At 39.9% G+C, this 23,369-nt stretch overlaps 1 protein-coding gene across 1 annotated transcript in view; it reads right to left on the bottom strand.

The window, feature by feature from the left end:
• Positions 1-2,326: 2,326 nt before the first annotated feature.
• The window catches only part of GPC6 (glypican 6), a 751,365-nt gene continuing 730,322 nt past the window's right edge, over positions 2,327-23,369 (bottom strand). Inside the window, exons 7-9 of the mRNA XM_085305955.1 lie at positions 13,441-13,577; positions 3,715-3,890; positions 2,327-3,293 (exon numbers count right to left, since the gene is read on the bottom strand). Coding sequence (XP_085162081.1) covers positions 3,091-3,293; positions 3,715-3,890; positions 13,441-13,577 — 516 coding nt within the window. The 3' untranslated portion in view covers positions 2,327-3,090. The remainder of the gene's footprint in view (positions 3,294-3,714; positions 3,891-13,440; positions 13,578-23,369) is intronic.

Below are 23,369 nucleotides of genomic sequence, written 5' to 3'. Positions count from 1 at the left end.
AATATATGCCTACTACCTTGTGCAAAGGGATCTCCATCTCCTGATGAAACGTTGCTGTGTGTTGTAGGAAAATAAGGAGAGAAGTCATATGGAAGACATGAATTTCTGACAGCACTCCCATGAGACAATCACTTTTCAGCAGAGGTTAGTTTGGGTCATTGTTTCACTGACCGTTTTTAAGCTCCAGTTCAGGTAAAGCAGGGTCCATCCTGCAAGCCCCTTGCTAGGACATCCCCTGAGTGGGAAGAGCCTTCAGAAGCCCTCTGTTTCTTAGGCAGCCTCTTACTCTTTGCCCATGGACATCTACAAATAGCTGAGAACACATTGGACATCTGGTTTGGTTGCACCAGCTGAAAGCAGTCATCAGACTTAATCAAAGACCTTAATCTAGGCCAAGGCTAATTCAAAGACCATGGGARTCATGAGCTGTTCTCTTCTGCTTAACCAGCAATGTGGAGCAAGGCAGAGGATCTGCCTTGGAGGGTCTGGATTTCATTACCTGTCAGTAAGCTTGCAGCATCAGAATAAGAAGGTGGAAATAGTATTAGTTACCACTRAATAAAAGGGAAATTGGGAATTTTCCCTAATAGGAAAAAGTATTGTGACACAACCTGTCCTGCAATAAGGTTGCTGAAGTGGAGAGTGTAAATAGGGTGTGCAAATGGATGACAGGAGAAGGACTAGGAGAGAGTTTAAAGGGACCTAAATGGTACAGCAAATGGCACATGTGGCTCTGGGAAAAAGACCTCTTCAAAGAAAAGATCTTCTGCCTGGTACCTGTTGTATCAGGGCCAACCAAGAGTGCTTKTGAGAATTGGCCTACACACTACTGTTAAGACATGAAATGCTAAATCATGAAATCCGCTCTCGAGTGAACCATCAGAGCAGCAGGCTAAGGCCCACATTTGAAATGCAGGACCTGAACCTCCAGCCCGCGATTCCTGTATGCCGAACCTCTAGCCTGTGATTCCTGTACATCAGGCCACGCCAAGAAGAATAATAGGTCATTCTACTTCGAAGTAAACCAACAAACAGTGAAAAAAAAAGAATGAAGTACAGATGGCTAAAAACCTATGCTGTTTATTATTAGACACAATATATTGACTGTTTGTAAATACTTTTTGGTAAAAGTGCTTAAGTATACTTTATCCTAATGTGCTCTGTGTTTTCTGCTTTAATTTAATGCCTAAATCGATAACTAATTATAATCTGAAAGGAAAAAGGGATTGCAGTGGATATGATCTACTTGCTCTATTGTTAAATTGTAGTGTGATCGGTTGGCTTTRCAATGTTTTCATGTGTTGTCTAAACCAGTTGCAGAGTACCCACAAGAATCAAGAAATAAACTTCTAGCAAGCCATTTCAATACCACATGGAAYTGTCACAGAAGCCCTTCAACTGTGGCTGATGGAAGAGGGATGATTTTGCCATCTACTTAATAGCTGACACTCATTTGTCCAGGATTTAAAATAGTGTCTGTTCTCAGGTCTTACAACCAAATGCAAATCAGGGAAAGTTAGGACCATACTGATTTGGGCAATGATTATTATTAAAGCAATGTATCCTTGGACAATCTGAGAGTGCAATTGCCATCACAAATAAACTCCGTGTCCTTCTCTAGGCTTATCAAGCAAACTCACATGCCCACACAAATACACAGAGATGAGAGAGGTTTTCTCCTCCACTTCGCACACCTGTTAAGAAATGGACATTTGGATATGTAAAAAATTCTCTTCTTTGATTTTTGTGCTCACCAGTCATCAAAGGGTTACTTTTTGGAGCAGCACAAAAAAAGAAGAGCTGGTTGACCAAACATTTTTTTTTTCTTACAAAGAAGTGTCAACCCTGAGCTTGTAATTAAGAAGTTAAAATCTGTGATTTATATATATTTATATATATAAAAATAGATGATCATACTAAGACTAAAAAAGTGAAAGAAATCTCCATGTCAGTTCTACACATTTGTTGGTTTTGACTTTTTGTAGAAGAAATCCTTGTGATACTGAAATTAAGTAATATGAAAGATGTAGTTAAATGTGAAACACAGTATTGATCCAGTCGCTGTTGTTAGTCCATTAGAGAATTGCCATCTTGATAGGGTAAGGAACATAGTCGCAGAAAATTCTAATCAATGTCAGAATAGTGACAAAAGGAAAGAGATTATATCACAAGAGATTATTTTCTGTCTGAACCCTTGAGGGGAGATTTGTCAAGAGAGTTGTTTAGCGTCACCACCATTGTTGATGGGAAACTAAGTGGAAATCTGTGCCAATTATAAAGCTTGGATAAATACTAAAAGAAGCTAGGCAAGATTGTGCTACTACTCTTTTTTTTTTTTTTTTTTTTTTTTTACTGGGGATTAAGATTTAAATTCTAAACAACTGTAACATGATATTCTGAAGCTAGTGGAGTTACTATAATACTAAAAGATAAACTTCTTTTTCAGCTTCTTTACCTTCATACCAATTTGATGTGGCTGGCAGATGGAGTGCAAGACATTCACCGTTGAGACATACTCTTTGTGTTGGAAAAAAATCCAGACTTCCTTACAATAGCAACGATCATTCTCATGACCTAAATCATTGTACAGAAGTTCCTAAAGGAAACTTGGCTGCTAGTGAAGAATGGTTGCATTTTTTGTTCTTTTTTGTCTTTTTATTTTTGTTTATTTTCTGTTGAAATGCAGCAGCCTTGAGTCAGGCCTGATTCAGAAAGAAAACTTTTTCTGGTTTCTTCCTCCCTCTTTTTTTTTTTTTTTTTTGTTAAGAAAAACATACACTGTAAGATCCTTTTACTTCTGCAGCATAAAAGGAAATGAAGCTCAGAAAGTCTCCTGTAATAAAGATTTGAGAAAGAACTATCTCAAGAGTGGATATTGTCTTCAGAGATATCTGAAAAAAACAGGAAGCAGTTCAGTCTGGCACCTGGTACTCTTTGGGARAACAAAAAGGGAAGCAGGTTGCAGTACTGCTCTCTTCTCATAAAAAACTGTAAGTATTTGTGGCATGGTCCACTGTCCAAGAATATAAGAAAAGAAGAAAGTTGGATGTTTTTGTAGCTAAAACACAGTTTCTCCAACCAGATCCAGGATTATCTCCACTGTCTCTGTAGTACAAGGATGATGAAGATGATGAGCAATGTAGGCAGGGATTGGCTAGGCTGGGTGGCCGAGGCCTCCACCTCCCTCCTGTCCGAGTCGACAGGTGGAGCTTCAGTTGTGACAAAATCAAACTCGGTGGGACAGATGTCATCTGTACAGCCACTTCCGCTTCCTGAGCCGCTGGTTTCATCACCTGGTACATGGAAGTGAGAAAAACAGCGTGAGGTCCAACATTAAAGCGTTGCTCTCTTCTCTCCGTTCCTGTCCTTAGGAAGGAACCAACACCGGGTGTCCCAGAGTGGACAAACACTTTGGGGACTGGAAAGCGTTTATGATTCCAACACTGAATAAAGCATCCAAATGAAAGCCACCATGATTTAGTCTGAAAAAAGGGTGAACTCCTGGCACTGTATGTCTTGATGCATTTGGTTTGCTGATAAGCAAGAGAAACAAAAGAAACCAATACAATCGGAATGTTATGGGATTTTTTTAGTTGTCAACAGCATAGAGCACAAAGACCAAGGAAAAACCTTTCTAGTAGAACTAGTAGATAGATTTATATTTTTTTTAAAAAAACCCACAAACTTGTTTAATGACAGCTAACAGTTTCTTACTTGTATCCTGGAAGTTGACATCATTTCCATTATATGCATTCTTCAGTTTGTTAGTCATGACGCGTAAGGCCATGATTTGTTGTCGAATGAAGGTATCTGGCCTTGTGATGTCCACATCTACTTCTGGATTGTTGATCTGGTTAGTCAAGCCATCATTCATAATCTCAGGCAAGTATCTAGATAGCAGAATGAATGATTAGTTGAAAATACAGTACATTCCAGAACTAAAGACTGTACAGTAAATGCTGTGCTAAGCAATTTGACAGTGATAGCAATTACATAGTTCTTGAACAGCTCCAGTTAAGACATTTTAAAATATGTTTTTAATTTTACAGACTCTGATGGCTCTTTTTAGTAGCCTGGCTACAGAGAAACCAGAAAGAATTTAAACTATTCAACCTTCTAACTGTCCACATCCTACCCAGCAAGTGCAATGACTCTGTAACCCAAGGATGAGATTTACTAGCTAACAATAAGTTTCTGCATGTTCAGATCCTATACTGATATAACTGGTTGTACACTTAATCACACCCAATGTTTTTCGTCTATTTTTACCTCTTTGTGCTTAAAATTATGTASTCTTTTGTTACATGTTTGTTTTGAGATAGTTCAGAAGACCTTAYGGCTCTCCCCTTGTTTAAAGGAGATATCTAACTTGTTTTTTCTCCAGTTCTTCTTTGCATCCCATTTTTTGACCACTGTGAACAACATCTCCAACCTGCCTGACATCCAAGCCCATAAACAGGGTTTTGAGTTCACAAATCTCTAGCGTTATCTTTTATTTGTCTACAATTCCTTGTTTGTCCTCATTCCTTAATACAAGCGGGCTAAGCTTGCATCTCATATATGCAGTGTGCATAACATATTTAAGATAAGACATTTCCTATCCATCCACACATCTGAAATTCTTATTCAGGCTTTTAGCTTATCATTTCTCRACTACTGCAGCACTCTCTTCTCTGACCTTGACAAATGCAGTCTTATGCTGCTCACAGCCATCCAGTGTGMTTTTGCAGATATAACTCTAGTAGGAAAATCAGCCCATGCCCCTGATCAATCTATGATGACAGTTTTTATCTGTTGTTACATACGCACGCTTTGCCCCTGATGCTGCCTGTACTCAGGGAACTCTCCTTGTAAGCRTCTGCAAAGCTACCTCTTTTCCTGCTTTGAATCTCTGTTAAAAATTATCTGGGCTTTCTACAGCTGCTAGGCTGATGAAGTGCTGATATTATTTCTCTGTGCTGGCATGGTAATCCTGAGAAAATATTGTATCACTGTTTGCTTGTACTCTCTTGTCTATCTTTATTCATCTGTGTTCTTTGTCTCATTTAGATTGCAAGGGATTTGGGGCAGATCATGCTCATGTTCATGTTCATTATCAGGACGTGATCTATTTGATAATTAGTTTACAAAACAGGCTATCCTACTGATGTTCGTGGGACTCCTCATGTGGGTAAATACTCAGCAATTAATGATAGAACAGTCTGGCCTACTAATGGCAAACTTTCATGATACCTGGTGCCAAATGTAGTTTTAGAAGTATTTTACTTCACTCTCACTGGTGCCAATGCCAACTTCTGTCAATATACAAATTTGGCTCTWGTGCAAGTGGTTTGTTCCTATTGGGTCTGGAAGTAAATATATTCCTTAAAAATAAATGTGAAAGTGAGAGAGAAGAAAGCATTTTCTCTGCTGAAGCCATGGTTAAGGGAAAATAAGTTTCATATTGCTCCTGGAGGTTCACAAGATGATGACTGCTTTGCTGAGCCAGAGAAGGGTTTAGTCACATCATAATAGGTACTTGCTTTGCACGATGAGACTCATTTGTCATCAGCAGTCTTTGAAAGCTTACAAGAGAATAATCCGAGGGGAGTGGGAACATACAAGAATGAAACAAGACTGCCAAAAATACCCGGCCTCAAATTGCATTTCCTGAGGTTTTGCTAGCAGCATAAAAAGTGGTAACAATGCTGTAGGGATCTCATCCAGACTCCTGTGGTACAGTCTYAACTACGGTGAGGATACAGGGCTACCTCCCATGGTACAGAGAACTGCAGACAACGGTGTTATGAATCACCACAGATAGAAATTGGAAATAATTCTGCAGAGCTACCTGGAGGCAGCAGGATGGAGACCTTGGCACACAGGGAAACTTGGGGCTGCAAAAGAATGGCAGCTCCATCTGTCACAGGTCTCTACAAATTAAATGGCTGCTGTAGATAAATTGCTCAGCCTAGAAGTAAATCAGTGTTTTCAGGGTGCAGTTGATTAAAAAAAGTAAGAATGTAAGAATTGCCCTACTAACTCAGAGATGTCTATCTTGCCCAGTATCTTGTCCATTACAATGGCCATAGCTATTAATAGCTAAAAGTGATTTGAAATCTCAGTGTTTGTGTGGATCGCTTTCCTTCTTTCTTTGGGAAACGTTAGCTCCTCCTTATCACAAACCATCCGTGAGAAGCTATGGCTACCTCTGAACTGCAGTTCACAGGCTTTCTTTGACTGGCTTGTGTTTGATTTCATCTTGTCTTATCGTCAATAAGAAAAGGAGAATGTACAGACGTAGCAAGCTTTTTATATAGAAAGAATATGAGTTATTTTGGACACTTAATGCAGTTAGAGAGTGTTCTAGTGTGTGCTTTTTATGAAGGCTCAGATTCTGCAGTGTGGTCAGTGTGGATCTGATGTTCATATGGAGACCTTTTAACTTTGAATGGGACAGTCCATTGAGTTGTAGAGATTCAGTCAGCTGGTCATTCTCCCCTTCAGGATGTGGTGATACCCAAAGCACTCCTAGTGTGGAAGATCTTACCATTTTAGCTTGTTTTGATATAATTGCTTTAAAATTAACAAGTATAATAAATCATACACAAAGGAGAGATTTTGCAACTCATTGGCAAATCAGAGGGAGATTTATACAAAGTGTTGAGAATACAGAATCAACAGCTTCATTACAATAAATCTGTAAGAGAAAATTTTCTTCCAAATAGAGGAAATATAAGGTGTGGTCAAATGACTGGTTTCAGCATAAACAGGATTTGACTCTTCCACATATAATTATCAAATTAGGCATCTAAAGCTAGAGTTTACTKCTTAAATCTGTTTTTTAGGTTAGAGGGATATTGACATAATTCTTTAGGGAGCATCACTAATCAGTTCATCAAGTTTTAAGCAGATTCATCAGATTTTAGGCATTTTAATATCAGATTAGCATGACTCAGAACTTTTTACATTAAACACATGTACCAGTGTGGTCTACCATGAGTAATTTAGGCACCTAGTTTAGGCACTGATGCACATTTTTTCAGATATTTGGCTTGGTGAGTGAAGGATGGGAACCTACCAATACTGCTAGCCCCTAGGTGTACTCTTCAGGTGTCAGAGAGAGCAGTTCACCTTTCAGAAGAAYGGTCCAGTGCACCTCACCTAGGTTTGTAAGCCAACCACACAGGATCAAATAACCTGTTACCATATAAGCACCTAAATGTTGGTGAGTGCTTAATTTCCCAGTCAAATGAGCATCTCAGCATTTACAGCATCTGACCAAAGAATTGAGAGGGTTAGGGTGTGATTCAGCTTTAGGTTTCTGTTGATGCCAAAACTTGTATGTCTAAATGCAGGTGCCTGCATACGAGCCGATTCCCGYTCTTGTGAGTGAAGATATTGTCAATACTACTCAGTGGCAAATCTTGCCAGTGAAGGATAGACAGCTGTTGGGCTCACACCTGCCTTTAGCTGGATACTAAGTAGTTCCATCTGTTGGGATTTAGTTGCACACACATAAGCACACTGGTGCTGTTTGAGATCCTTTAAGTTATTCATTGAAGATGCTAGTTATCAGTCCAGAAAGGTGTGGATTCCCCATAGGTCCTGCTTCCTATCTACAATCTTGGTGCAGCGGTTTTGGATGTTTAGGACATCTGAATGATAGTAGATGCAATTATTCTTTAGACAACTGAATTGAGTCTTGGGTACAGTGGGATATGCTGCTTGGTGGCAGCCAAGCTGCCATTCTGGTAGGGTTTGAATACYGATAGGTCTGGTGAAACATCAGCCAGCTCTGTGAAGGTGTCTTGAATATTTAGAGCATCTCACACAGTGGCAGGTATATGTGACTGGGCAATTGAAATCTGCCTGGATTTCTGACTGGACACTGGGGCTCTGTTCAGGCACCTTAACACTGGTGATTTTTGAGATGTTCTAGCAGGTCTTGTCCAGCCTCTGGTCCAGAAGGGTCCTCTATCATGCCTGTCACAGATATCCCAGGCAGTCCTAAATGACACCAGCGCCTGGACAACACAACTGACTCATTGTCTACTAGYTCAGCCTCAGGCACCTATATTTAAATGCCTGAATTTACATGTCTGAATTTGAAGCTGAATTCTACCCTCATTACTGAACTGGTTCACCTCCTTCCTCGGGAGAAAAAAAAAAAAGGCAGAAAATCTTACATTGAATACAAATATCTTTCAATTGCTYTCCTTTCTTTAAAGGTAGAGATAGGGGAGCACACAGCCCAAGGTGTTTCTTGAGCGACAGCCTCTGTGAGGCAGCCGAGCACATGTTCTGACAAGAGCATTTTGATGTGTGTGGGGGTAGACTTAAGGCACACAGAACTGGAAGCCACGTCTTGGGACCGCTTTCTGACGGCAGATTTGTTACTGGCTGGGCAAAGTGGTTGAACACAGCTGCTTTTGCTGCAGTTCTGTAAGCAGAGGAACCCCTGTGAATTTTAAGCTTTGCTGCTGCTTCTGCYCTTGTTAGCAATCTCTTTGTACGCCTGGCCGTTACAAGAACTATATGCCCGCTATAACCCCCCTAAAAAACAGAAGTGCTCTCCTGAATCAGTATCTGTTATTTGCATCCCTCCAGGAAAAAAAAACACACAAAAAAACACAAAAAACCCGAAACCTATTGTAACTCTCTGAACATAGAGATAGAGAAGCTGGACATTACCATTTGTTTCCTGCAGTTTGCTCCTTACTCAGCTATGTCTGGAGTTCAGTGTAATGTACATTGTTTTCTAAAATATTAATGTTTTCRGTTCCTCTTAGCCTTTCCACAGTTCTTGCTTGTCTCAGCAGACACAACATAAATGTTTTTTGGCACATCATGGCCAAGCCCCACAAAGCTTATTTAAAACCACTTTTTTATTTTATTTTTGTTTTATTTTTTGTTTTTTATTATCCAGCTAATGTTACAGGATATCTGCTTCCTTTTCAAGTCTAAAAATGACTGATGAATCTTTCAGGTCATTTATATAAAAGCTATAGCTGTTAAAAAAGGAGGAATGTTCTTCTTTTTGAAATGATATCTGACATAAAAGGCAGTGTTCTCCATATTTTGCTACTGCAGCAGCTGCATACAGTATGACTGGAGCATCCCACCTAGGCAGTAATGGAGTTTTTCCAGGTGTCCAGAATCAGAGGCGGTACAGGACAATATATAACTGTACTATACTCAGGCTGGGCTGGTGGAAAGCAGTCATATCTGGGCTGGAAAGATAAGTGCACTGGAAAATTGGCTTGCTTGGCTAACAAGATCAGCTCATCTGATTCAGTTTGCTCAGGAGCTAATCGCCATAGGATGTTTTCAGAATTTTTTTTTAATAATTTTTGCTCCATGTTGGAGCAAAGCTTGAGGAAACAGAAGGAGAGGGAGGGAATGGTTTATCTGCCAATTCATTGGAAGAAAGAAGCTGCAAAAATAGACTATAGCCATCAATTATGAGCTGCCAGTTTTCATGCTTGCTGAAAGATAGGTTTATTTAAGCTTTCATGGGTGGCGCTAAATGTTTGCCTCTGTCTACCTCCAGGTAAAGCACATTCAACTCATTCTCACAGCAAGCGTTGCTGGTCAGCAGTGAGTCCCTTTTCCCAGGCAGGCAATGCTCTAGTGATTCTTTCTTCCCATCAAAATATCACCAATAATTAAGGGCCCTTGACTGGGGAAATAGGTTCATCTACCTGTGGCAGGAAAGGAAGAAAGTTGTGGGCTTGCTGAGATTGTCCTATGTTTGTTTTGGTGAAATGTCTTGTAGCTTTGTACTAGATGTTGAAAATTATGTCATTCCTTTTTCCTTTTATTTCTTACTTTTCTCTGTTTTCTTTTTATGATTCTAATTACCATTTGTTCCATATATAATTCTATTTATTCTTTATTATGCTCAGAGGAGTGGTGAGTTCCTCATTGAACAGAACACAGCCCTCATCTCTTCCATAGATAACTGTCTTTTAGAGCTAGGACATATTGATATATTTATACTCACGGTGGCAAAGACTTGAGCACCACCACTCGGACGGGTTTGTTGAACCCATTTGGCTGAGTTGATTGAAATAATTCAAGATTCTTCTTGCAGGCAGTAGAATGGTTGTAGATCTGGTTACAGTCCTCACTTCAGTAACAGTCACTTTGCTCATTCAAGGGCTAATACCTGGGATTTGGCCYAGCTCATTCAAAAGCCTGAATTCCTTAATTCCTTAGAAAATTCCTTAATTTCTCTAAAATACCTATTAGTGAAGAAGTAATCAGTTGTTACCAAGAATTTATCTGTGTATAGGAAAAATTAAAATTTTAAAGATTGGTAATAATGATAGTTTTAGTTTCTAAATATCTTAAAAAAATCTGTGTGTCTTGCAAAAGATGTTCATTCTTTAAACATAAAATTATGTTCATGTAGTTTTATGAATACAGATATGATGGAAAAGTCCTGCTGGGCATCTTTCTGAAAGGCGCTTTGTCTGGAGTAGCTATTATTAATTTTTTTGATATAAATCTTTCAAAAAGGAGATTCAACCATCTAATAACTGTTTTTTAATCTCCACACCATTTAGTTTCTACCTGAGGTGACCTAATTAGAAATTTTTTTTGTATAGTATCAGCAACATGCAAAGTGGCTCCTTCTGGAATGCCAAGTGGATCACTCTGTTGCCCCATGATTATCAGATAATTGGTGACCTTCATTCAGCCCCYACTGGTCACTGGAAAGTAATCATGGTAGCAGAGTGATACCTAGAGATTGCAACAGCCACAAGTGACCTTGGTGTAATTCCTCTTTCAGGAGAAAGGCCAACCTTAATTTCTGTGATACCAGCCCCTGTAAAAGCAGTATTAAAAGACRATAGGTAAAATGAAAAACAAAACGTCGCGTGCATCTGGCAGTTTAAATATTTTAATTCTTGCTGCCACTATGGAGCCTGATCAACAAAAAAACAGCAGCAATTTCCTTTCCCCTAGATAGGCAGCCCACTGTCTTCTTATCTGCGGTAGTAAAGTCTAGGAAAAAGATGAGGTGGCTAAGCTTCTTTTTTCTATCATGAGCTTTTGTCCTATTTTCTAGAATGCAAAATGCAATTCTTCATATATCACAGGATAAACTGGATGCTTATGATGGGTGACACAGTGAATGTAAATAGGTATATGCACAGTATGTATATGCATAAATTCTGCCATCCTTGTTCTTGTTAACTAGTATTTGATACCAGATGCTAATCTGTATGGGCAAAGGAACATTTATGTTTTTCTTTATGTCTCTATTCACAGGTCAAGAGGTGATTTTCCATATATAGTTAATTACATTCTCAGTAATTCTTGGAATAAAAATTTTAGCTTTGTTTTACATCTAGCTCATAGCATGGCTATGGTTTCTTTCTGATATACTACTATTCTCTCTACCTGAAGCATTTATTGAATTATATTATTAAGACTGTGATTCTACATTTCCTTTGTGAATATAGATGAAATWGAAACTGGACAGACTGGCTGAACATGAACTGTTTTCACATGATACTGTGAAGTTGTGGTTCTACATCCAGGGAAATGTCTTAATTAATCAAGGACATTATCATTAGAGGATATATTTTCTTAACAGCTTCTGAACATTAATTTCAGAAGGCATCATCAAAATAACCAAGCTTCTCATAAGATAAATACCATAAAAGGAAGATGAAAACCTACATGCTTAAAATGCACCTACATAATTTCCAGCAAACTCAGTACCTGTACCAAGCTGCTTAAGCACAGAAGCAAAAGACAGCAGAATAGCTGAATAGATGTGGTACAAATACTAGCATTGGTCACAAAAACGAAGAGGAATTTCAGCAAGTCTGTTTGATTATTCTTTTGTGAAAAGAGCAGCATATATCTCTTATTTGAGTGTGTATGCTGATGTGACACGTGGAAACCAGCTGTGAGGCCTCACAACTCCGTTTAACCACGATGGCACTCCTGCCCAGGGTCACAAAGCCCACSTACAAGAACAAATATTATTGAAGAAGATGAAAACACTTTTTTTATTTCTCTCTTCACTCTGTTCCTTTGCCATGAATACTGTAATAGCTTGGTGTTCCCATTAGTTGCCTTCCTTCAGGTCCCCAGGGGCTTTCTCTGGAGCTGGGACTTGGGAACTGAGCAGCGACCTGTAGAAGTACCTGTGCTTTTGGACAGATTTATTCATGTGCTTCTCCAAGTAGGTTCAATGGTCTACCAGCAGCCCAAAGAGTCCTTTGCTCTGGACTATAAAAATGAATTCTTTTGAGCACTGTGTGGTAAAGCACCGAGAAAGGATTTATACTTATTGCATATCTCCCCATAAAGTGCAGAAAACTCCCTGTAAACTTTTCCTTATAAAACTGATTGGGTAGCAGGGGTGGGTGCCATCTATCTATCTGTCCATCCATCCACCCATCCATCCATTCAAAATGACATTTAAAAGGTTTGTGAGTTTTTTCCTRTGTTGTCTCATCTTCATGGAGTTCATTTTATCTGTACATTATCATGTATGTTTTATCTGCTTCTCTCTCTCTGTCTCTCTTATTGCTCTAGCACTGTTTATTTTATCAGATAACAGAAAAATAAAGATTCTAGTCACTGAGTGATAGAAACTATCACTGCTGTCAAGAATCAGTACTCAGTGGACATTCAAATCCACAACTCCTCCTGTCTCCCCAAAAAGCACAGGATACTGCTGCAGAGCTGAAACTTAACTGCCCTCATCACTGTCCGTGGGTCAATCCCCCCCGCCCATTCTTAACGGTGACAATCAGATCCTCTSCTCCACCAGCTGATGAATCCATGTGGGTCCTCTTGAGATACTTTCTCATCCACCTGCACCAGCTCTGTCACAACTAGAGCCAAGCAAACTTCAAATTTAAAACTCACAGAAAAATTGTCACAAGAAGGGCAGACAACCACAGTTTCTCTGATGAAGTAAGATCATGTCAGGCCTTCTACACAAGTTGACTAGAAGGATTATGTTTATTATGTACTGGCTATTTTTCATCCCCCCCCCCCCTTTTTCTTAGAAAATAGCTATAAGCTTTGCTAGCCGATAGTAAGTAGAGCTTAAATTCCAATTTCTGTTTCATCCCAGTATGATATCCAAAGAGGGCAATTGCCTCACAAGCTGTCAGTCCCAACACAAGGATGCTAAACTGCACTAAAGAGCTTTTTGAAATCTCAATTATCCTTTTGGAGCTAAACCAATGAAAATTTTCTGTGTTCACATGCTGGCATGCTGGGCACATTTATGGTGACTCTCACTCCAGCTYTAAGGGCACCTTGACAATAATTAATCTCAGCTACAAGGTACGTGTGGACYGTTACTTGTTCTCCCCATTTCCATTTCACTTTTATAAACAGTTTCGTAAAATACCCTCCATTTCATTATTGCTTCAGGCCTAATGGGGATTTGGACTGACTGCAGTGGAGAGGGGTCCACCTCACCTTGCCTTGGTGTGGCCGTTCCAGCAGTCCTCCTCGTTTGATGAACCAGCTGTCACGCGTTCATCTTTGCAGATCGTGTAGGGTAACGTTGACCAAAACTTTTTAGAGAGCTTTAATTTTTCTTTAATGTCTGTTACCTGATTAAGAAACAATGAGAGGGAAAACAGGTTAAAGACTTCAGCCACATTAACTATAATTTTGAATAATAGATTGTTTAATTCCATAATAAATGATGGTGAAGGTTAAAGGGACTGGAGATGCCAAAACTTAAATTCCTATACTTATGAATCACGTATGCTTATGAGGCACAGTGCATTTGCGTGCAGAAATTGCAAATGATCAAAGTTACCTTCAGTGCACTGTTCCACAGGCAAGACATTAATAAAAAGAGTGTGCTACATCTTGTTCTTTCTATTCTTCATTTGTCTGAGTTTTTCTAAATATATATCTTTCAAAGAATTAATATGCCCGGTAGTCTGCTGAATGTCAATTCAGTTAAACAGCATTCATAAGATAAAATGTCTCACCCACTGACTTGGCTGTGTCTTAGATAAATATTATATTTAGACCTACATGTGCAGATTCTAAAAAATGATGCTGTGCCAAAGTGATGTTGAATTAATGTAAGATACATGGGCTGGATACAGTGAAATACATTTGGAACTCAGTAACAGTGAGAAGCTTGTGTATATGCATGCATACAGAACCTATATCTGTCTTTGCTGTTAGATGTAGTCAGATACAGACTTCACTTTCAAGAGATGGTAGGCCAGAACTGGAACAGTTCCTTTAAGCTATATACTCTTTCTTGAACAATAAATTAATGTGGCATGTTTGCAAGCAGGAGCAAACTGAATTCCAGCACCAGCTTAATAAATGTTCTGGCTAAAATGCTATCAGTTTTTGTTTGCATTTGTTTTACTACAGTGGAAAAATCTACAGGAATAGATGGAAAACATAAGAAAGGATAGACTACAAAGGATGAATGTTGCCACTGTTGTTTTTATGAAAACAGATGCATTTCACATTAAGTTGTAATAGGATTTAGGGGGAGCTTGCTGAACAGCTTTCAAAGGAAATCATTGAGCTTTTTTCTTTAAAAAACAAGAAATAAAAGCTCTCCATTGTTCCATTCAGTTTTAAGATTGGCTTTTAGGTTGTTGAGGTACAATATTGTACTTGGCTATTTATCTCTTTTATCTTCTGTTCTGAAGACACGATAGCTCTCTGAGTAAATGGCCCAAACTGCTTTGCAGTGCTTAAACKCTGTGGAATGTCACTTTATATGCCGGGAGATGGAAACATCCAAGGATGTTATTTCAAGAAGCACCACACACATTTTCATCTGTGAAAAAGAAAAGCTGGGTAGCATTTGACTGCATGAGCTGTTGACAGGGTTTTTTGCCGTGAAAGAAATCTTATAAAATCTTAYAAATCTCCACGCCCCTTGCCAAGCACTAGTCGCTTGGTTTTCATATCACASATATTAGCAGCATTTGCAAGCCTTTAAAGTCTCAGTAGGGATGTCCTGTCAAGCCAAAAATTAAATTCCGATTTACAGACCCTAGGCAAGCCTCCAGCAGCAGGAGGTATGGTGTCAGGATATCTGCCTTTTCTAATGTCTTTGGTCCATGGGAACAGGCTCTTTGGGCACTGAGAATACAAGAGACCCTCCTATTCCCCCCCTTCAGCTTAGGCTAAGAGTTAAAAGTGGAGAGTTGCTAGCGGTACAGCTAATTAACACGAGCAACTCGGGTTAAACTGCCAGGTGTTCACAGATAGACTCCTGTTAGCCACAGTGTAGTAAAGTAGATGGAGAAGTCCTACACAAGCTACTAAAAGTGTAGGGGAAATGTAGGGTCCGTTCAAATAAGCTCGAGAAACATGAAAGCCAACAAGACAGATTTTCTCATTTATTGCCTATGCCTGGATAAGTATTTACCAGAGTAATCTGACTGATATCGCTGGCAAGTAATTAGTTTTCATAGCAGTAACTTCATTGCTATCTGGAAGTTGTTTTAAACTACTCAAAACTCAGATGTTAATAGTTATATTCACATTTCTACAGTAATCTGCAGACCTCTGTTTTGAACCACAAGTGAGTCAACATGCACTGAAAAGTGATTTTTTCCCCCTAGTCCTTGTAAAGGCTGTAATTTGGAGTACAAACTTTGTATTTTCATAGAATTCTGTGGAAGAAGCTAGAGAGGTTCTCACAGCTCACTGGCTGCACAAGCTTGTCAGAAATTCTCTCTGAAAATTAAAATGAGGCCTCCCATTCCACAGTCACTTATGAAGATATTAAATGATGTATACATACTCTATATGTGTGCTGCATACAGCCAACGAATCATTAAATTTCCTAACAATAAAGATTTCCTTGCATTATAGAAGTACATCAGCATAAGATCATGATCCTTGTCAAACGATAGCTAATTAAACCTCTCAAACATCCCCAGGAACTGTCATTCCCGTTTTGTAGACTGGAGTGGCGGGAACGCTTACCTGACTCACACTGACTACGGCTGAGAGAGTGGTTACCATGTGCAGACTTTCCAGTTGCCTTCAGTTCAAGTGTCTTTTTAGCATTTTTTATCCACCTCATATATTTTCCCTTTGTATCTGTCCCCTTCTCCCTCTACTGCTTTATTTCACCGATGACTTTTAAATGATTTGTAGACTCAGCCTGCAGAGTCATGCTCTATCCTGCTCCGTTACTGGACTCCCTAGTAGACTTTATGCACCTACCTCAATGATACCTTCAACCTCATCTTGACAGTGTTTTTCTGAAAATTTAGCATAGTTTCTGATGGCCTTGACAGAAGAGTTATGAATGAGTACCCATTGATTCAGCTTATCTTTCAGTCAATTGATTTAGCTCCTTTTTCAGAGGAATAGGCTGATGGTCATGCACACTTAYGCACCATGAACATTCAGGCAGGCARTGACTTTTAAATATTTTTAATACAACTTTAAATACAGAATAGAATTAGATGACATAATGCCTGCCATGATACCATAATATGTAACACTCTAGCCTGTGGTTTTCAAGGGTTTCAATTCTAGGATGACCTCAACCATAGCCACAGAAAGTCTTTTATTYGTCCCCACTGTTATGCATGTCCCGCAGTATATCATTTTGATCATTGCCAGCATTTAAAAAATATGTAACAGATGTACAATCCCTTGAAAATGCAATAAAACCCACTAAGGTTTCAATTAACATTGCTTGCTTATGATTTATGAAGTCAAACTACTGTATCCCCCCTTATGAACTGTGGCCTTGTAAATGATTCCCTGTTATTTCCTATTCTTTGAAATAAAGATTAACTTTAAGGCTAGGTTCAAGTTCTGTGGAAACATTTAAACAAAAGACCTATGCAATTTTGATGTTTTACATACTTCGTTTCCACTTTCTCTAGCATAGCTTTACTCAGATTAAGACAAACATATCTCTTTGGCTGTGGTTAGCCTGACTCTCCTCAGCTATCTCCTGAAGTAGCCCAGGCTGTACTTTGAATGAGTCCCTCAGGCATTACTTTGAAGGTATTAAATTTGTTCTGCCTTGCAATATTTCCAAGAAAAGGGATATACAAAGTACCATTCAAAGAGTTACATTTTTAATTTGTGGGATAAATGGAGATTAAAGTAGTTAGTCTACCCTTTCTCTGTGTTTGCTAACAGAAGGAAGGTATTACTGATTAGGTGAGAAAAGTTTAACATTTGCATCATTTCTAAAGGGGAATTCAAAAGGGAAGTAGTTACATGGCCTATATTGAGAAATCCACTTCATTTCTTATTTCTGCCATTGATTTCTTAAAATGGCACGGAGTTGTCACTTATGTAATGTAATTCCTCAGCAGAGATTAGAATATATCTCATGAGCTCAATTCTAATCCCACTCACAGGGGCTTAGTTTTAAGATGTAAACAGAGTTGAACAACTTTTCTGACTTCTATACTCACCTTGCACTCAAGGAAGAGAAAGAAAGGGAGCTAAAAAGGAAGACCATAAGTTTAGCAGGAATCATATCCTAGAATCCCTTGTAGGGATTTGGGAGGCCTGGATAAATTGAAGACTCACTGGAATAATGAAGAAAAGCATTGAAAGAAACATGTAGATTTGAAAATGAGATGGTGAAATTTTATAAGGTAGGAAGGTCCAAAAAAGACACTTCATTCTGAAGTGGGCAGCAAATTGCCATGAAATTTTACTTAGCTTAATTTCCTAAGGAAACTTACCTTTTCAGCAGAGGGACAATAMGCCCCCAGAAGCAATGTGCACCCAAAGTAAATTTTAAAGTTGGCCCTGAAAGGTCTTAAAATAACTTTTTCAAAGTAAATTCCCTTATCGCCTCCTTCATCCTTTGGCCTCCAATCCATCTCAGTCCTAACTACTTTTGACATCCACACCAATATAATCCCTACTCTCACAGATATTCACAGGGATATCAAAAACAGCTAAAATAGTATTTAGAGAGGCTGGAATGTGTCCAAAACTGACCCTGGTTCAATGCAATAAATGTAATAGAATCTTGCTTGTGTTAAGAAGAAATGGCATTATTAACTGTATTCCTTCTCCTTGACATTTTTGTATCAACACTCTTTCTGTTTATTCTGCAAGTTTCAGAAGATTTTCTGTTTGAAAGTAAGCAGGATGCTCGGCTTGCCTTTCTGTTGATATCTTCTCTCTGGGGATACTCAGATCTTGAGGCAAAGTCTGAATAAGAGTTAAGTGTTTACGCCCTGGAAACATGTACAAATGATTCTTGCTACTCCTTGAGTTACTGGGGTGCCATTCTGGACGAAGTGCGGTAGGTAGGTATGTGGCAATGCTTAGATGTTTTAGGTGGATGTTTGTGCTGAGGCAGCGTCATTTCAGGGACTCCAGGGCTGTGTGTGCACTGTGTTTTGCTGGTGTATCACACAAACAGAACTGCACCACTGAGCAAGCAGAAAGAGGTACCAGGTTTTGTCATAGAGAAAAGACCAAAGGTAGCCATCACCAGCTAGATTCATACATGTGTGGTTCCTTTAGTCAAATACTCCTCTAGCCTTTAATTCATGAGCAACGCTTAACTGATGCCACCTCCTTATGCTACRTTATTTCCAGGGGAGTAATCAGTTTTCTACCGCCCATGGCTTGCTCTCCCTGAGATGTGCCCAATGCACACAGAGCCGCACACCCCGCACTCTGGCAGTCCTTATTTGAAACGATGCAGAAGTCGTCTAACGGTGGGCAGCTGCGTTRTGGATTTGTAGATGCGGAGCCTGACCACCTGAGCTGCGTGTGGGCTGGGGAAGAGCACACCCTCCGCCGTTTACACAGTAGTGCAGCACGGACCGACAGATCATTACCATCTGATTTATATTATGCCATACCAGCAGAAAACTGCTCAGGACCTTCTTCATGCATCGATCAGTATTTATGTCCATTAGGGATTTAATCTGAAAGCATTCTAAGACTAATGGCCAGCAATTTGTTTAAAGATACTAGGTCAGCAGGCTTAAAGCGCGCATATGCTGTATCTAACTATTTATCGTATTTATGTCTCTGTTACATGTGGGTGCCACAGTCGATCCAAGAATAATATATCACAAGCAGAGCAGTATAGGGCACCTGGATATTTTAGYAGACACAGTTTTCTTTGTAAACTGGGCTTAATGAAAAGCGGTTAACTTGGACCCCCAAACTTCAGGGCTTGCCTGTCCAGAAAGCCACATGCCCCTTGAATGTCCTCTGTTGTATCCACCAGCTCTGTACAGACGTCTCAGAGGCAGTAGACACTTGTGCGTACGCAGCTGAACTGAGCTCCCTCTAAGTCGTGCCTGAATGTAGCTGAAAAGGATCTTTCTCTCTGGAAGTTTTCTAGGCACCTGCATTTTTCCACCGGCTGGATACAAGGACCATAGGYGCTTATTTGTGTTTGGAGTGGCTCAGTAGGTGCCCAAAATTTGCATGCACATTGGGTACCTCAGTTAAGAGGACCTGCTCTGGTTTGGAACAAGCGAAGCAGGCCTTTCTTTGCTCTACAAGAAGATTTTTTTCATACGTTGTATCTTCCTTTCCATTCTTTCTCACAAAATAAATTTAAATGCCAAGTAGTTGCTGCACCACGAATTAATCATGGATTATTTTTCAGCCTTTTAGAGAGTTAAGCATATACGGTGCTGATCCCACCGGGCTTCTGCATTGCAGGCCGGCRGACCCGGTGCTGTCACCGCTGTCGGAGCACGCTTGGGAGCTGCGTGGGCCTCGAGATGGCAGTGTTGATCAGCCTTTTCGCTCCTGCCGGCCCCATACGTACATACAAATTATTTCCCAGAGAATAAAACTGTAGATTGTTCCGCTGAATATAAAACTGACAACCCTGTTATTTTAAACTCGAAAGTGACAGGCTGTTATTTTAATGAGGTCTGCCAGTGCCAAGGTTAACCAAAGCTTTATTTCCCTACAAAATGTTAAGGCTGTGGTTCTAAAAAGGGGGCTGTGAAATTTTACGGTTATTGATACTTTCTCAGTACATATAAGTTCTGAGAATTTCACTCAGGCCTTCTTGCGCAACAAATGCTTTCTGTTTTTATGCTTCTCTTTTTTTTTTTTWAAAAAATTAACTTTGCAACTTAAAATGGTCCAGAGCTCTTCCAATAACTCCCTTATCATGATTCATGTTTCTGCATAGAAAAGCAGATGACAGCTCCTCTAATCAAGAACTAATGCCGAATCCCAGTTATAAAGCACAAATGGGCACTTGGGTAATTTGTAAAATAAAACAAATGAGCTAGGTGACATTCCAAAGCAAGATGTTTCTCACCAGAGTATTTTAAAATGAAGTGAACGGATTTTTCCTCTCATTATCTCTAAGGACTATTCACATCTCTGACAAGAAAAAGTTAAGGCCTTTAATAACTGTAAGTAAAGAATTACCGTTGGCCCTACTGAATTCTCAGACTTAAAGATATACAACTTTAGACAGCTAGTGTGAATTCAGCTGTCTACCTAATACTCCTATGCTTGTGTAGCTACATTTTCAGTATGATCCATGACCATCAACATGTTGACTCAGGTGCCCACTTAGGTTTCTGGTGCCATTTGAGATGTCCGAGGTGCACGCCTGGGCATGTTTCCCACAGACTGCGAGTCCCATGTGTCCATCCAGTTTGCTGTCTTGAGTGGCCTCGTGTTTCACTTCATTCAGTTTTGAAATGGGCATTTAAAGGCGATATGGGCTGCCCATTGCATGTTTTTTCTTAGGGAAACAATTGACAGGTCTCCACTAACGCTGGCATGTGCTTGCAGCAGTTTCCTTGCCACAGTGCCATGTGCCAGCCAGCTCTAGGGTACGTGCCAATGTTCGTGTATGGGGCTGGGTTGTCGCCTCTTGGAGCTGATGGCCAAAATCAGTACAAGCAAAGGGAGCCTGTGGCTTACCGGAGTGCCATCTTTTTGTGCCTTAACCCTCATTTGGAGGCCCTACCTCTAGTAACCTCCACAGATCAGGAGAGAGCTTAATGCTGCCTCACATCACCAAACGGATCAATGTCTTTTTTTTTTTTTTTTTTTTTTTTAACATGGACATTATTGCTTACAGGCAAGTAGAGTGAGACACCAAACCGTTTCCATGTTCAACACTCATTTTGATTGAGGAGGAAGGATAGAGCAAGAGTCTTGCAAATGATCAAGCAGTCTGAACTAAACTTCTACTTTATTACAGAAATGTGCCTATTAACCCTAACTCTGCCTCTTGGCTTCATTTGCACAACCGATCTGCCTCTTAATAGCTGTGTCAGGCCAAACTCACCACACTTGGCTCCATCGCACGTGGCTCCACTGCAGGTAAAACCATTGCTTTCAGAAAGTGGAAGTTATTGTAAAAGTCAGCACCCAGAAACAGAAATCTGCAGGATTTTGAAGCAGCCTTCCTCTTTCCTATAATATCTGGGAGCAGTGCTAAAAAGCTAGGCTATAAATCTTATTCAAGCAAATCCAAAGCACTCGTAGAAATCAGCTTTTTATTGCAGATAAGTATAGAAGTAGCTCCAGAAACATACTGGAATCTTAAAGATAAAATACCAGAGGCTTATCTATGACAAAACTTAGCAGTTAAGCACTGATTCTTTGAGACTAGTCCTTCATCTTCCCTAAAAGAAAGCAACAATTTTAATATCTAGTGTAAAACAATTAGTGATAGAAAATTTCAAGCTTATATAGACTTTCCTTAGTCCTGGAAATGTTCATCCAGTGCCGGTAGTGAAATGGCATTTTTTTCCCCCTGAAAATTCAAGGGTTTACAGACAACTGTGTRTGTTAGTACAGACAGGTACTTAAAGCCTCCCAACAGCTGAGAGAAGCACATGATTCCTAGATGTGTGTGGGGGGAGTGAGCACTAGAATATGTCCTTTTATAATAGAGCAAAAAGGATAATTGTACTTCATACTTGAAGTGGCCTTGCATTTAACTTCATTTCTTCTTGTGGCTACTTCTTGATATAGCTCCGTTGCCTGCCAGCCTGAAGAAGCTCTCAGTGGGCACTCAATGCCTTGAAATAACTCAGGATTCAGAAACGTGATGACAGCTACTTGAGCAACAACGTCTGTACTTCTGACCTTCCCCTCCCTCAGCCTCCGGTGGGACATCCAGCTGTTTACCCAAAGTAGGTAGAACTACAGGGAAAGGCTGTCTGAGGGTGACCAAAAAGACAGAAAGCAAAGAGATATGTAAACCTAGAGTATGTGAGAGTTTTTATGAATGATCCTTCTTAAGATTTTGAAATTATTGTCGACTGTCATAAAATATGACATGTTTTCCAAACAATATCAGAAACAACAGTTTTCCCTATGGGCTTCAGGGATCTTTTCTCATTCTCCTTTTCTTCATAGCCTATATACCCCTTTTTTGATGGGGTAAGCACCTGCTTTTCCRTAAGAGGCATTCTCACGCTGCAAAGTGATTAATTAATTAATTAATCAGACCTCAACATTTTACTCAGCCCATTAAACCYTAATTTTAAGGTTATTTGAAATCTGTTCTCTTTTTTCCCCATATGCATTTCCATAAGAGAAAAGTATTCAAATTTCCTTTTCACTACATTGCAATGGCAGGATTCCCCTCAACTCAACAGCCGCCCCATTGGGAGCTTTCCATAGCCTCAGAACACTTCTTGTGAAGCAAGCAACATAAACTTGTGCTTCTTCTGAATTTGGAGAACTGCCTGTGTGAGAGGATGAGGATTCCTCCTCATTGGCACAGGTATGTTTTACGAATCTCCCAGAGAAACTCTTGTGAGGTCAGCGTATACTATTTTTACTTCTCTTTGGGTGAAGTTTGGCAGGTTTGCCAGTAGGTGTCAGTCTCCCCTCCACATAAAAAAAGGGGAAAGCAAGGGGGGAAAAAAGAGAGTGAAGTCAGGCTGATGGATCAAGGGCTGGGGAGGCAGCTGGAGGGCAGGAGGAGAGGTGGCACTCGGTAGAGCATGGAGAAGCGATGGCCTGGCAGTGGGAGCAGGCAAGGACAAGTTCACCAATGGAACCGAGGGGACTGGCTGCAAGAGAGGAGATAAAGGATGCAAAAAGAGGAAAGGACCACARGAAAGCAAGAAAGGCAAGTAGAGCGCCAGACAGGCAGGCTGGGAGAGCATCTGGGTAGCAGAAACTGCAGTCTACTGCTAGCTAGCCAGAAGGAGGAAGGCTTGGCATCATGGTCCAGCTCTGTCTGTGGCATTCAAAGAGCGATGCAGACTCCTTGATCTTAAGGGCAGTTTTGTCTTGGCCTGAATGTCAGAAAAATCAGGCCTGGCACAAGGTTAGGCGGTTGTGAAGAATAAGAAATTATATGTGGTGAAATGCACTTCTCTATATGCCTGCGTCATAACCTGTAACGTTTTATCAAACAAAACAGAAGTTGCTGCCATAGCATGCAGACCCATGCT

The sequence above is a fragment of the Rhea americana genome, unplaced genomic scaffold, assembly GCF_003343005.1.
Source record: "Rhea americana isolate MKP2758 unplaced genomic scaffold, rheAme1 scaffold_23, whole genome shotgun sequence".
NCBI lineage: Eukaryota > Metazoa > Chordata > Aves > Rheiformes > Rheidae > Rhea > Rhea americana.
The sequence above is the reverse complement of the archived record's forward strand: the minus strand, read 5'-3'. Positions and strand labels throughout refer to the sequence as shown.